Below are 12970 nucleotides of genomic sequence, written 5' to 3' on the forward strand. Positions count from 1 at the left end.
GTGGGAATGAGCGAGCACCCCCCCTTAACCGTAGCTGGCTGCATGCCCTCAACATGGGAGGGTGGGTGCTTTGAGGCAGGGGAGCCATGCGCCCTCCACCCCAAAGCACCTTGTCCCCATATTGATGAGGACAGGGGCCTCTTCCTGACAACCCTGGCTGTTGGTTGTTGGGGTTTGCAGGCGGGGGGGGGGGCTTAACTGAATCTAGTAGCCCCTTTTAACAAGGGGGCTTCCAGATGCCGCCCCCCCCATCCTATGTACATTGTACCCCTACCCATTCACCTAAAAAAAAGTGTAAAAAAATAAAACGCAATACACAGATTCTTAAAGTAATTTATTAACGCAGCTTCAGCATTACTTCCAATTTCTTCTCCCCTCTCCAGGTCTTCTACCTCCTCCGCTGACATCTTCTGCCTCTCTCCGGGTCTTCTCTGCTGATGTATTCTAGCCCTCTGCGCTTCTTCTCCCTCTGTCCGCTGTGTTCTGCCTCTGCCAGGTCTTGTCCACTGTCTTCTCGCTCTTTTGCCAGGTCTTGTCTGCTGTCTTCTCTCTCTGTTCTTCTTCTGATGTTGACTTGATGCTTTCTCCCACTCTAGTGGCACACCACGCACCCAGCATTACTTATATTGGCATGGGGTGGGATCACCGGGTGATGTCATCTGGAGGCCCTATTCCTTATAATATCAGCACCCGGGGCATGATGGGGCAGCGGCGTCATAAGGGGTGGGGCCACTTGGTGATGCCATAAGGGGGCGGGCCTCTGGGTGACGTCACCCGGTGACCCCACCCCATGCCAATATAATAAGTGGCACACCACACACCCAGCATTGGAGCGGGAGAGAGAGTTGAGTCGACATCAGAAGAAGAACAGAGGGAGCAGACAGCAAGAAGACCCAGCAAAAGAGTGAGAAGACAGCGGAGAAGACCCAGCAGAGGCAGAAGACAGCGGACAAAGGGAAAAGACCCGGAGAGGGCTAGAGGACATCAGTGGAGAGCGGCGAAGAACCGGCAGAGGCAGAAGACGTCAGTGGAGGAGGCAGAAGAGCCGGAGAGGGGAGAAGGAAACGGAAAAGAGAAGCTGCCTTGATAATTTACTTTAAAAACCTGTGTACTGTGGTTTATTTTTGACACTTTTTTTTAGGTGAATGTGTAGGGGTACAATGTACCCCATACTCATTCACATAGGGTGGGGGACAGGGATCTGGAAGCCCCCTTGTTAAAAGGGGCTTCCAGATTCTGATAAGCCCCCTGCCCACAGACCCCAACAACCAATGGCCAGGGTTGTTGGGAAGAGGCCCTTGTCCCCATCAACATGGGGGCAAGGTGCTTTAGGGTGGGGGACCCCCTGCCCCAAAGCACCCACCCCCATGCTTAGGGCATGCGGTCTGGTACGGTTTGGGGGGGGGGGGCGCTTGCTGACCTGCCGTGCTCAGATAAGAATCTGGTATGGATTTTGGGGCTGACCCTATGCAGTTTTTTGGGCGTGGGGGTTCCCCTTAAAAGCCATGTCAGACCGAAGGGTCTGGTACGGTCTTTCTTGGAGGGGGAACCCATGCCGTTTTTTTTTTGGCGTGGAGTTTCCACTAAAGATTCATACCATACACAGTGCCTGGTATTGTCGGGGATCAAATTCGGATCCCTGTTCATTGAAGTTGGATGGATGTCGGACTTCAAGTCGCAAGGCAAAGTCGGATCCACAGCCGTGCGACTGTCGTGTCGTACCAGTATGAACCCGGTCTCAACCCCTCTGAGTTCATTGTGCAGCAGCGCAGCCACTTGGCACAGGAGACATGTAAGATAGCAGGGATCTATGTAGTGGCAAGGGCTACTACAGTGATTCCTCACTTCCACAGGGATCAGCCAGGTATAAAATATGCGTATTTATTTTGGTTCAAGCTGGATACAAAAATGCACAAGTCTGGAATTCATTGGTAATGGTAGCAACAACTAAATAGATCTCATGTTAAAAAAATTTTGCTGCTGGAGTCTGAAGAACAAAGGAAAAAGCTAGTGGTTGATTCAAATGTGCAACACCTGCTCATCAATAAAATATCAATTCAAGGTGGACTGACCCTTAGCAGTTTAAATTGTTAGAGCACTGTCATCTCCACAGTAATGAAGGCCTCTTGACCCCCATAGGGAAAGAGAGCCTTGGATGATGGGGACATGGCTAGGATTTGAGCGTGGTAACAAGCAATATGTAAAGTGGTTACAGATGATTGGCTATATGAAATGGGGTGATGCGGTGAGATCTGGGCTCTTTAAACGTTGTTTCTGAGGTAAAATCTGTGCCTTTGAGGAACTGCGCCTAGAAGAGTTGCCCACCATCCCGTCCTATATATTGCTTGTTACTTTCTTTGCGTTTTTTTGACCTTGCCAGCAAGAAAAGTTGCCGTAATGGGCTATGCCCTTGATTGGAAGTTGGGATTAGTCTAAAGTCTGTCCACTTCTGGTAAGGACAGACCCCTTTAGACTTGGTTAACTTAAGGTTAAAATGTCCTCACAGTACAACTGTTACTGGCGCTGGTTAAAATTGTTTACATTAGAAAATTGTCTGTGCTTAAATTCTTTAAAAAAGCTTTGGCCTTGCCCTTTCCAACTAAATTGTTCTACATGCGGTTTCTTTACGTAGGCAATGTTCCTGAATTATCATTTGAGATTCAATCCTATGCTCTTCAGCAGGCAAGTGATTCACCAGTGGCCAATTAGCAAAGATGTGTGATTGCAGATGCATGTCCTTATGGCTCATACACACTATAAGAAAATCAGGTAAACATTTTCATCTGAGGAACGATCGTACGATTTTCGGATTGTGTGTAGACAACTTTCGACAGACGATTCTGACCTTCCGAATGAAAATTTCCAAAGTGATAAACTCCAAAATTTTTCTCATATGGGAACACAATGAACACATGAACGTACATTAAATGTGTACTGCTTTTGTACGGTTTTTGTACATTAGATTTCAGAAACGAAAGACTACGTATGATCACAGACAATAAACAACAACAAAAAATATCTTAAAGTGCATGTAAAGCCAAATTATTATTTTTTTAGGTTTGGGAAGGGTTAAAATTCCCATCAGGTTACTTTTGCTGTTTATAGTACAGATACAGCCTAATTTAGAGCCATTTATTTCAAACTGCATATAACTGTGTCCAGCTAGTTAGCTATCATCAAGCCATACTCAATAGAAGCCATGGTTTCCATGCTCTGGGCCAACTAGCCTGAAAGAGCTGTATGTGGAGGAAGCAGAAGAGCTGGAATTTGGAATAAATGGCTTTATAATATTAAATTGTATCTATAATATAAATCAACAGTTCTGAATGTGCATTTATTTGTCCACAGGGACAGACAAAAATGATTTACATGGCCCTGCATTGAGCCTTTTATTGTTTCAAACCTGTGAGGCCAGGTTCACACATATGCGAATCGGATGCAGATTTCCCTGCATCCAGTTTGCATGACAGGCAAGTGTGACCGGTTCTCAATGAAGCCAGTTCACACATGTCCGGGGTGGCTGCAGTCCAGAATGAAAAAAGGATCTGGGCTTGGTTCAGGTGTGAATTCAGGCTAAAGTCTGGGCCTGAATCTCACCTGAGCGCACTGAAACAGGCACGAACCGGTGGCCGCACATGTGTGAACCCAACCTGATCGAAATAAGACAAGCAAATGCCTTCTGGTTTAGGAAGACTCCAGTGTTTTTTTAATACATTGTGCACACATTGATGGGTTCCTCCATCTTTCAGAACTGTCCACGGCTTTATTAACCTCCCTGGCAGTATTCCCAAGTCTGGCTCGGGGTGAGATTTCAGTACCATAAGCGGTATTCCCAAGCCAGACTCGGGATCCCATCGCAGGATCCATGTAGGGGTTTACTTACCTTGGCCCCTGGATCCAGCGATGTCTCCCCGCTGTGATCTGCGAGCCGCAGTGTCTCGTTCGATCTGTCACATCGCCGGGCTCCATTCCCTGCGAGCGTTGCGACGGAGTTCGGCGCCAAATTCAAAAAGTAAAAAACACAGTATAGATACAGTATACTGTATCCGTAGCAACCCAAAAATGTCTGTTTACATCAAAAGTGCCTTTAGACCAGCTAGAAAACAGCGATAATAAATTAGAATCACTTGCAGAATTGAGCGATAGTAATTCGTGGGGAAATTCGTCAAGACTAAAAGTAATGACAGCGAGAATTATGCAACTAAGCACATTTCAGTGTTTTTGATTTGATTACATTATTGAATAATTTTTATTATTATTATATTATTTGTTATAATTATTTATAGTTATTTATTATATTATATTATATATATATGCAGCACTGATCCCCGAAGGAGCGGCTGATTTAATTGGGTTTATCGTTACCTTCTTGATCTCGTATGCGTCTAGGGATTTCCCGAGGTTGATGGCCCAAGAACTGTAGAGACTGATGCCAGATCCACTTATAGGGATTTTTATTTGCAAATATAGTTAACGAACATAGTCTCTCAACATAGGGTTAGAGGGTTTAGGTAGGAAAGTCCAGGTACTCTTAGTGCTAAGTAAAATAGGAAAAGTCTCTCACACTAGGAAATCCAGAGAATAGCCATTCACAACTGGATCCTCACTCACAATCATATACAGTCTCTGCCACAGACTGGTTGTAGAACACTTTGTTAAAGTCTCTGCCACAGACTTGGTGTAAAACACTTGTAGACAACTCAGAAAACTCTCGTATGGTACCAGTGTCTTGCAGCCGGTCCGGCCAAACCACACGACGAGACCATATTCACTTGGGGTCTTTCAACTTGTCCAGGCTCTTGCTGAGAAGCCAACCCTTGCGTGGCCTTCTCCCGAAGAGTCCTCCCCTGGTAACCTTCACAGTTGCTGGGCCTCTCCACAAACCGAGATGGCACCGGACCACCTCTGGATCCTTCTTTCAGTTTCTTTGCCTCGGGCTAGCCAGCCCCGAGACTTGTAGTTGGGTGGATCCGCACCCCAGACCATGAGAGTCCTGGGGGCTGGTCAGGAGGACCAGGGCCAAGCAGCCAGAAAGCACTTCTGGACCGGAACCCTGAAGCATGTGACGTCAGCACCTTAAGTACCCTCTCCCAGAATGCAGAGTAGAGTGACACTCCCACTGGGCTGGTTCAGAGAGAGTAAACCCTCAATGCACCCAACTAGACTACGTTCTTGACCCTGCCAGAGATGACAGCGCCACCTATGGTCAGGCAGAACACCATGCAGTCCAGCCAGACTGGTACTGAAGTCAAAATTTAGAGTAATTAAACCCAAAACCAAACTGCAGTTCCAGGAAATGTTAAATGACAAAACACATAGCACGTGCTATTCAGGAGCCGACGCTACACACATACCGTATATACTCGAGTATAAGCCGAGATTTTCAGCCTCTTTTTTGAGGCTGAAAGTGCCCCCCTCGGCTTATACTCGAGTCATCGCTGTCTGCCTGCTCGATCAGCGTGTCGAGCAGACAGACAGCGGCCATTCTATTCTAATTCAAAAGCCGCGCCTCCGGCTCCGCCTTCGCCTGTGATAGGCGGAACACTGAATTTCCCAGCAGCCTGTGTTCCGCCTATCACGGACATCCGCTCATCCTCGTACTACGGACGAGGATGAAAGGATGGCCGTGATAGGCGGAACACAGACTGCTGGGAAATTGTGTTCCGCCTATCACAGACAGGGAGGCGCGGCATTTGAACAGGAAAATGGGCGCCGACGAAGAGCGGTGATCCTGGGACGGGACCGGACGGAGGCTCGGCTCGGCTCGGCTCGGGACGGGACGGGACGGGACCGGACGGAGTCTCGGGACGGGACGGGACCGGACCGGACGGAGGCTCGGCTCGGGACAGGACGGGACCGGACGGAGGCTCGGGACACAGGTAGGCTGGACACACAAGGCCTCACACACACACACACACACACACACACACACACACACACACACACACACACACACACACACACACACACACACACACACACATGGATGGACACACACACAGGGATGGACACACACACAGGGATGGATGGATGGATGGATGGATGGACGGACACACACACAGGGATGGATGGATGGACGGACACACACACAGGGATGGATGGATGGATGGACACACACACACACACAGGGATGGATGGATGGATGGACACACACACACACAGGGATGGATGGATGGATGGACACACACACAGGGATGGATGGATGGATGGACACACACACAGGGATGGACAGGCATATCTCACCCTCGGCTTATACACGAGTCAATAGGTTTCCCAGTTTTTTGGGGGTAAATTGGGGGCCTCGGCTTATACTCGGGTCGGCCTATACTCGAGTATATACGGTATATATATATATATATATATATATATATATATATATATATATATATATATTATATTATAATTTATGATTTTGTTTTTCAATTTTTATCATACACTGGATGTCTATTAGACTCTTGTTTGGACGGATTTAAGTGAATTATTTCTAAGAATTACAGGCCTACAATATAAAACGCCAAATTTCCATGCAAAATAATGGTACCACTTTCAGCACCTAAAATCTGAAACAATCATACCACCAGGGAGGTTAGGAGGGCACACACAGTGCATTTGTTTAGCCCTGTTGAGCTCCAGAAAAACTGCTTACCTAAAGCTGCATATCGCATGTGCCCTTAGACACATTTAGGCACATTAAGCATCTGAGTATTAATAGATTCCACTGGCCAATATTAATTCATACTGGTCATTGGAATGCATTAAAACTCAAATTCTCCCAAATGCGTCTAGCATTTAGGTGCATTTAGCTGCAGTTACACACGTTTAGGGGCATTCAGCATTTTGTCTGCTGTTCAGCTCCTATCCTAAACATGCCTTTGGTAGTTTTTTTTTCCCAGCATATAAATGCTTCTCTTCTAATATCCTTATAAAGTCTATGTATGCATGGACACAAAGGGGGTTACTTACTAAAGGAATATCCACTTTGTACTGCAAGTGCAGTTGAAAGTATAGTCGCTGTAGATCCGAGGGGGACATGCAAGGAAAATAAAAAACAGCATTTTAGCTTGCACATGATTGGATGATAAAATCAGCAGAGCTTCCCCTCATTTCAGATCTACCCCTTAGATTTAGAGCGACTGCATTTCCAAGTGCACTTGCAGTGCAAAGTGGATTTTCCTTTAGTAAATAACCCCCATAGGCTTACATAGGTGCTTTTACAGGCTAACAAAATGCCAAATGCCTGAAGATTTTTGAGCCCATTGTGCGCGAGGCCTTAATAATTAGCGAGTCCCACATTCGGAGTGCGGCAACAATATGACAATGTTTGCGGCAGTTTTTTTTCAATTAGAAAGCACAGTTTATGGTAAGCATGGATCATTATAAGTAACTGTGTCATTGAGTAAAACATGTTTGTGTTTTGTTTATTTGCAGTACTGGCTGGATCCTGCAAAGACAATCGCTGAACACAAAGATCTGATTATCAGTAAGTACATTACCAGATTCTTGTGTTTTCTATGACTGTTTTCTAAGACTTTTGTTATCTCCTGAGATGCTTGATTTAAAGTGGTTGTAAACCCTTCTATATACCCGGTGAAGTGATTGCCCTCAGATGATGCACAGAAATTAACCAAAATCTCCTACGTAAGTTGTACTTGTTTATCTGCAGTCTCCTCCTCTCTGCAGCTGTTCAAAGTGCTGAATTTATAAAGCTTGTCTGAGCTGTCATAAAAAAAGGGGTTGGAGAGCTGAAATTATACTCTGAAGAGCTCAGTGAGGAGAGGCCTGAGAGCTGATTGTAGGGAAGAACCACAGCCCCCTTTACACAGGAACAGAGCTGAGGCTGCCAATCAACTAGAGCTCCCTCCCCTGTCACCTTGTTTCTCTTGGGGTTAAAAAAAACTGTCAGAAGGGACCCATTCTGATAGCAGAGGAACAAAGCAGCAAATGGAAATGACACTTAGGGGTTTATTTACTAAAAGCAAATCCACTTTGCACTACAAGTGCACTTTTAGTGCACTTGGAGGTGTAGTAGCTGTAGATCTGAGGGGGACATGCAAGGAAAATAAAAAAAAGCACTTTTGCTTGCACAAGATTGGATGATCAAATCACCAGAGCAGAGCTTCCCCTTATTTCAGAGCTTCCCCTCAGATCTGCAGCGATCTACAGCGACTGCACTTCCAAGTGCACTTGCAGTGCACTTGTAGTGCAAAGTGGATTTGCCTATAGTAAATAAACCCCTTAGTGTCTTTAATTTAAGTACACTCTATAAAGGGATATACTATGTTCATATTTTGTGTCTAAGGTTTACAACGACTTTAAGCTTAGAGTGAATTGATCTTCAGTAAATGGGGCCATCCAAACTTTTGGCTGAATTTGCCAGATGCCAGATGCCAGATGGTAAGCAGCACCTAAAGCACACCTCCAAATTGTGCAGAATTGAGCAAAAGTAGCAAATGGAGGTTGAGAGATGCAGTCAACTTAAAGGGGTTGTAAACCTTCACATTTTTCTTGATCATACATCACGGGACACAGGAGCTTCATTACATAGTGGGTTATATAGGTACCTCTGGTGATTGGACACTGGTTAACCCCAATTAAGGAGAATTCCTACCCTATATAACCCCACCCATATGGGAGGCACCTCAGTTTTTTCGCCAGTGTCTATGGTGGTTGGTCACGTAAAACTTTAGCTCTGTGCAGGTCCCTGCGGGGGCCTAAGGGCTACAACAAACTGGATCCATACCTCGGGCCGATATTTGACTCCCAAGATGGTATGGTACCTGGGCCTCGTCAGCCGAAGAAACAAGGTTTGGCCTGTAAGTCCTCTCCTATTGGAAGACTGGGCTCTGGGAAAACCAGACTTGGTGTACTGTCTATACAGAGCGCACTAAAGTTTCTGGCAGAGTCTTTTACATGGTCCAGGTAGGAGGCTCTTCCGAGAAAGAGCCCCAGATAAACCTGAAGGTTGGCTAACATTGCCCGCCGTGATGGGTGAAGGCTGGAATTTGACTGTTTCAGCAATTCCTGCGGCAAGGACAGGTAAGGGAAGTTAATCCTATATATGTAATTATATGATGGATTTCTTCATTTTGAGTAGTTGTATGTCTTACCTGGTTTCCACCACTAGAGGGAGTAAGAGCAGCCTGATGCATACTTACATGCCTTTCAGTACACACACTCAGTGAAGCCTGGTTCTCCAGCTGTCTCACGTCTCCACTGCAGTCCCTGCCACAACAAGGTAACACAGGGGTCCCACGTTGTCTGGGGGTCACACGCAGCTCCGGTGGAGTTCTCCTTTCCCCCCCTGGATCCCGCGGTCCTCGTGCACGCGCCTTGGGCGCGTTCCCGGCCTAATGGAGGAGGGGGGAGTGTGGTTGTGAGCCGTGCACGTCAGTGTGCATGGCGCTGTACTGCGCAGGCGCCAGGCGGCAGATTTAAAAGCCCAGAACGTCAGGGGGTTGTAAGTGTGAGACACAGGAGCTGTGGGCAGTAAGCATCCAAGGGGATTGGATCCAGGCAAACCTTAGACACCTACTCAGCAGCAGGTTGTGCAGTTTAAGCATATATATTTATTGTGAGACTTTAAGCACAACAGTGATTGCACTTGTACTAGTACCTCTGCTTTGTAGCTTAGGACTATGTCTCCTCGTAAGAGGGTCTCAGGGGGAGGTAGCAAAGGCACTGGTAAATCACCACCTAGGTCCAGGGGTTCTAAAAGTGCCTGTAAGTTACCCGCCCCCCCCCTCAAGACTGGAGCCAGCCTCTCAAGATGAGTCAGTGCCCCTGTCAGGTTTTGCAGCCTCTCCTAATGTCCCAGCCCCGGTTTATGTCACTGAGGACTCCCTTAGGGCTACATTGGAGGGTTTTGAAGGAAGAATAATGAATTTTATTTCTGCTTCCCTGAAAGATAGCAGGAAAAGGGGTAGATCCCCTCCCTCTGCTGAAATTCCTCTCTCAGATGATTCTTCTGAAAATGAGGAGAGATCCCTGTCTTGGGACAGGGATCAGGAGCAGTCGGATAATTCAGAGGAAGAGGAGAGAATCCCCTCCTCCCAGGCGCTCAGAAAACAGGTGCGGTATTATACTGAATTGGTGCGTACCACATTCAGAATACCTGCTGCTGAAGTCGCTACGTCCTCTGTTTCTTCCCTGGGAGTCAGGAAAGCCCCACAGACTGCCTATTCCTTTCCAATTCATCCCTTAATGGATGAATTGTTGTATGAGGATTGGGGACATCCCGATAAACTGTTTGCTCCTCCTAAAAGATTTTCTATGCATTATCCTCTGGAGGAAAGTTTCACCAAGAAGTGGGGGGTCCCATCTGTTGATGCGGCTGTTTCTTGCGTAAATTAAAACCTGACTTGTCCCTTGGATAATGCGCAGGTATTTAAAGATCCAACTGATAAGAAGCTGGAAACCTTATTAAAAGCCTCCTTTTCCATGGCTAGCGCTGTAGTGCAACCTACAGTCATAGCCGTGGGATTGTGCCAGTTCCTCAAGGAACAGGTTAAGCAGATTCTTGGGCTCCTTCCCAGTGAGGAATTAGAGAAGTATGCAGAAATGCCTCATATTCTGTGTTTCATGATTGGTGCGATTTTGGATTCTGTCCAACAAGCATCACGTTTGTCCCTCATGTTGGTACACACGCGAAGGGCCCTATGGCTAAAGAATTGGGCAGCTGAGCTGTCATGCAAGAAGCATTTGATTGGGTTCCCGTTTAAAGGGGAACGTTTGTTTGGAGAGGAATTAGACAAATTCATCCAAAAAATTTCAGGGGGCAAATCTACTCTCCTTCCAGTCAAAAGGAGCAAGCGTCCTTCATTCAAGCGTGCTCTCTCTCCCGGAGCATCAAGCTCTAAGCAGTGGCGACGGCCTTCTCAACCCTCCTCTACAGGAAAGGCTCAGGCCCGGGCCCAGGGGCAGAAAAAGACTTGGGGGCGAAAGCCTGCCAAGCAGAGCCCAAAAGCTTCCTTGTGAAGGGGCGCCCCAACTCGGCCGAGTGGGGGGAAGGCTCCTGCAGTTTGCAGGAGCCTGGCGGGAAGAGATCCGGGACAAGTGGGGGATCTCTTCGGTATCTCTGGGCTACAGGCTAGAGTTTCAGGAGATTCCACCTTCTCGCTTTCTAAGGTCAAGGTTCCCCAGGGATGCAGTAAAGCAAAAACCGCTATTTCTGGCCTTAAATCACTTACTATCCCAGGGGGCGATAGTAGAAGTGGACCCAAAAGAACAGGGTTTAGAGTTTTACTCAAATCTCTTCACCGTTCCGAAGCCAAATGGAAGTGTCAGACCTATCCTAGATCTGAAGGATCTGAACCGTTTTTACGCATCCGGTCCTTCCGAATGCAGTCAATCCGCACTGTGGTCTCCTCCCTGCAAGGGGGAGAGTTTATGGCATCAATAGAGATCAAGGATGCATATCTCCATGTGCCAATTGTTCCCGCACAACAAACATTTCTAAGGTTCGCGGTAGAGCGGTAGAGCATTTTCAATTTGTGGCCATGCCGTTCGGGCTTGCTACGGCCCCTCGAGTCTTCACAAAGATTCTGGACCCTCTCTTGGCAAACCTAAGAGCTCAGGGTATAGCCGTCATGGCTTATCTAGACGATTTGCTTCTCATGGAGAAAACAGTAGCGTTCCTGAACCACAGCGTCACCAGAACGCTAGAACACCTGGAACGCCTAGGTTGGATCATAAACCTAGAAAAGTTGTCCCTACAGCCTGCCACCAGGTTGGAATACCTGGGTATGATCATGGACACCGCTCAGGGCAAGGTGTTTCTTCCAAGGCCAAAGGCCTTGGTCATTGGGGATCTGGTGTGCCTAATTCTGGGCAGGAGATCTTCCCCCATTCGATTGTGCATGAGACTGTTAGGGAAAATGGTCGCCTCCTTCGAGGCCGTCCCATTTGCCCAGTTCCACTCAAGGCCTCTGCAAAGATGCATCCTTGCGGCTTGGAACAGGAAGCCCCAATCCTTGGATCTTCGTATGCGTCTATCCCCAGGGACACGCAGGAGTCTCATCTGGTGGTTACAAACCAAGAATTTGCTGAAGGGCAAAACTTTTCTTCCTCTTCCATGGAAGATTATCATGACAGATGCCAGCCTGACAGGCTGGGGAGCAGTGTTGGAGGAGACGTGCTCACAGGGGAAATGGTCTGCAATTGAGAAGCTATTGCCCATAAATGTCCTGGAGATCCGGGCAATTTATATGGCTCTCATAAAGTGGTCTTACAGACTACGAGGTCTCCCTGTTCGGGTTCAGTCCGACAATGCCACAGCAGTGGCCTATATCAATCACCAGGGCGGTACCAGGAGTCTGGTGGCCCAAAAAGAGGTGAATCGCATACTTGTCTGGGCAGAAAAGCATGTTCTGTGTCTTTCTGCAGTCTTCATTCCAGGAGTGGAAAATTGGCAGGCGGATTTTCTGAGCCGCCAGCAGTTGTGCCCAGGAGAATGGGCTCTGCACCCCAACGTGTTTCGAAACATATGTCACAGGTGGGGTACTCCAGACGTAGATCTGTTTGCATCCAGGTTCAACAGGAAACTGGACAATTTTGTGTCAAGGACAAGAGATACACTTGCTCAGGGGTCAGATGCTCTGACAGTTCCCTGGGATCAGTACAATCTGATCTATGCCTTCCCTCCGAGCCCGCTTCTGTCGCGGTTCCTGGGAAGAGTCAAGAGGGAGACAAAATCGGTCCTTTAGGTGGCCCCGGCTTGGCCCAGGCGACCGTGGTATGCAGAGATCATGAAGTTGGCAGTAGGCAGGCCATGGATCTGCTCTCACAGGGTCCAATCTACCATCCTGCTTTACACAGTCTGAATTTGACGGTTTGGCTGCTGAGACCCACATTCTAAGAGACCGTGGCCTTTCGGGGCCAGTCCTTTCTACTCTGGTCAATGCCTGAAAGCCGGCCTCCAGGCTTATTTATTACAAAATCTGGAGGGCATATGTTTCCTCGTGTGAACTCAGGA

At 47.5% G+C, this 12970-nt stretch overlaps 1 protein-coding gene across 2 annotated transcripts in view; it reads left to right on the forward strand.

The window, feature by feature from the left end:
- Positions 1 to 12970, forward strand: part of EPB41L4A (erythrocyte membrane protein band 4.1 like 4A) — a 385559-nt gene that overhangs the window by 159050 nt on the left and 213539 nt on the right. For both annotated transcript variants that reach the window (XM_077462290.1, XM_077462291.1), the window contains one exon: positions 7429 to 7480. In XM_077462290.1, coding sequence (XP_077318416.1) covers positions 7429 to 7480 — 52 coding nt within the window. The remainder of the gene's footprint in view (positions 1 to 7428; positions 7481 to 12970) is intronic.

The sequence above is a fragment of the Lithobates pipiens genome, unplaced genomic scaffold (genome assembly GCF_037356315.1).
Source record: "Lithobates pipiens isolate NorthernLeopardFrog02 unplaced genomic scaffold, aLitPip1_a1.2 Scaffold_3, whole genome shotgun sequence".
Taxonomy (NCBI): domain Eukaryota; kingdom Metazoa; phylum Chordata; class Amphibia; order Anura; family Ranidae; genus Lithobates; species Lithobates pipiens.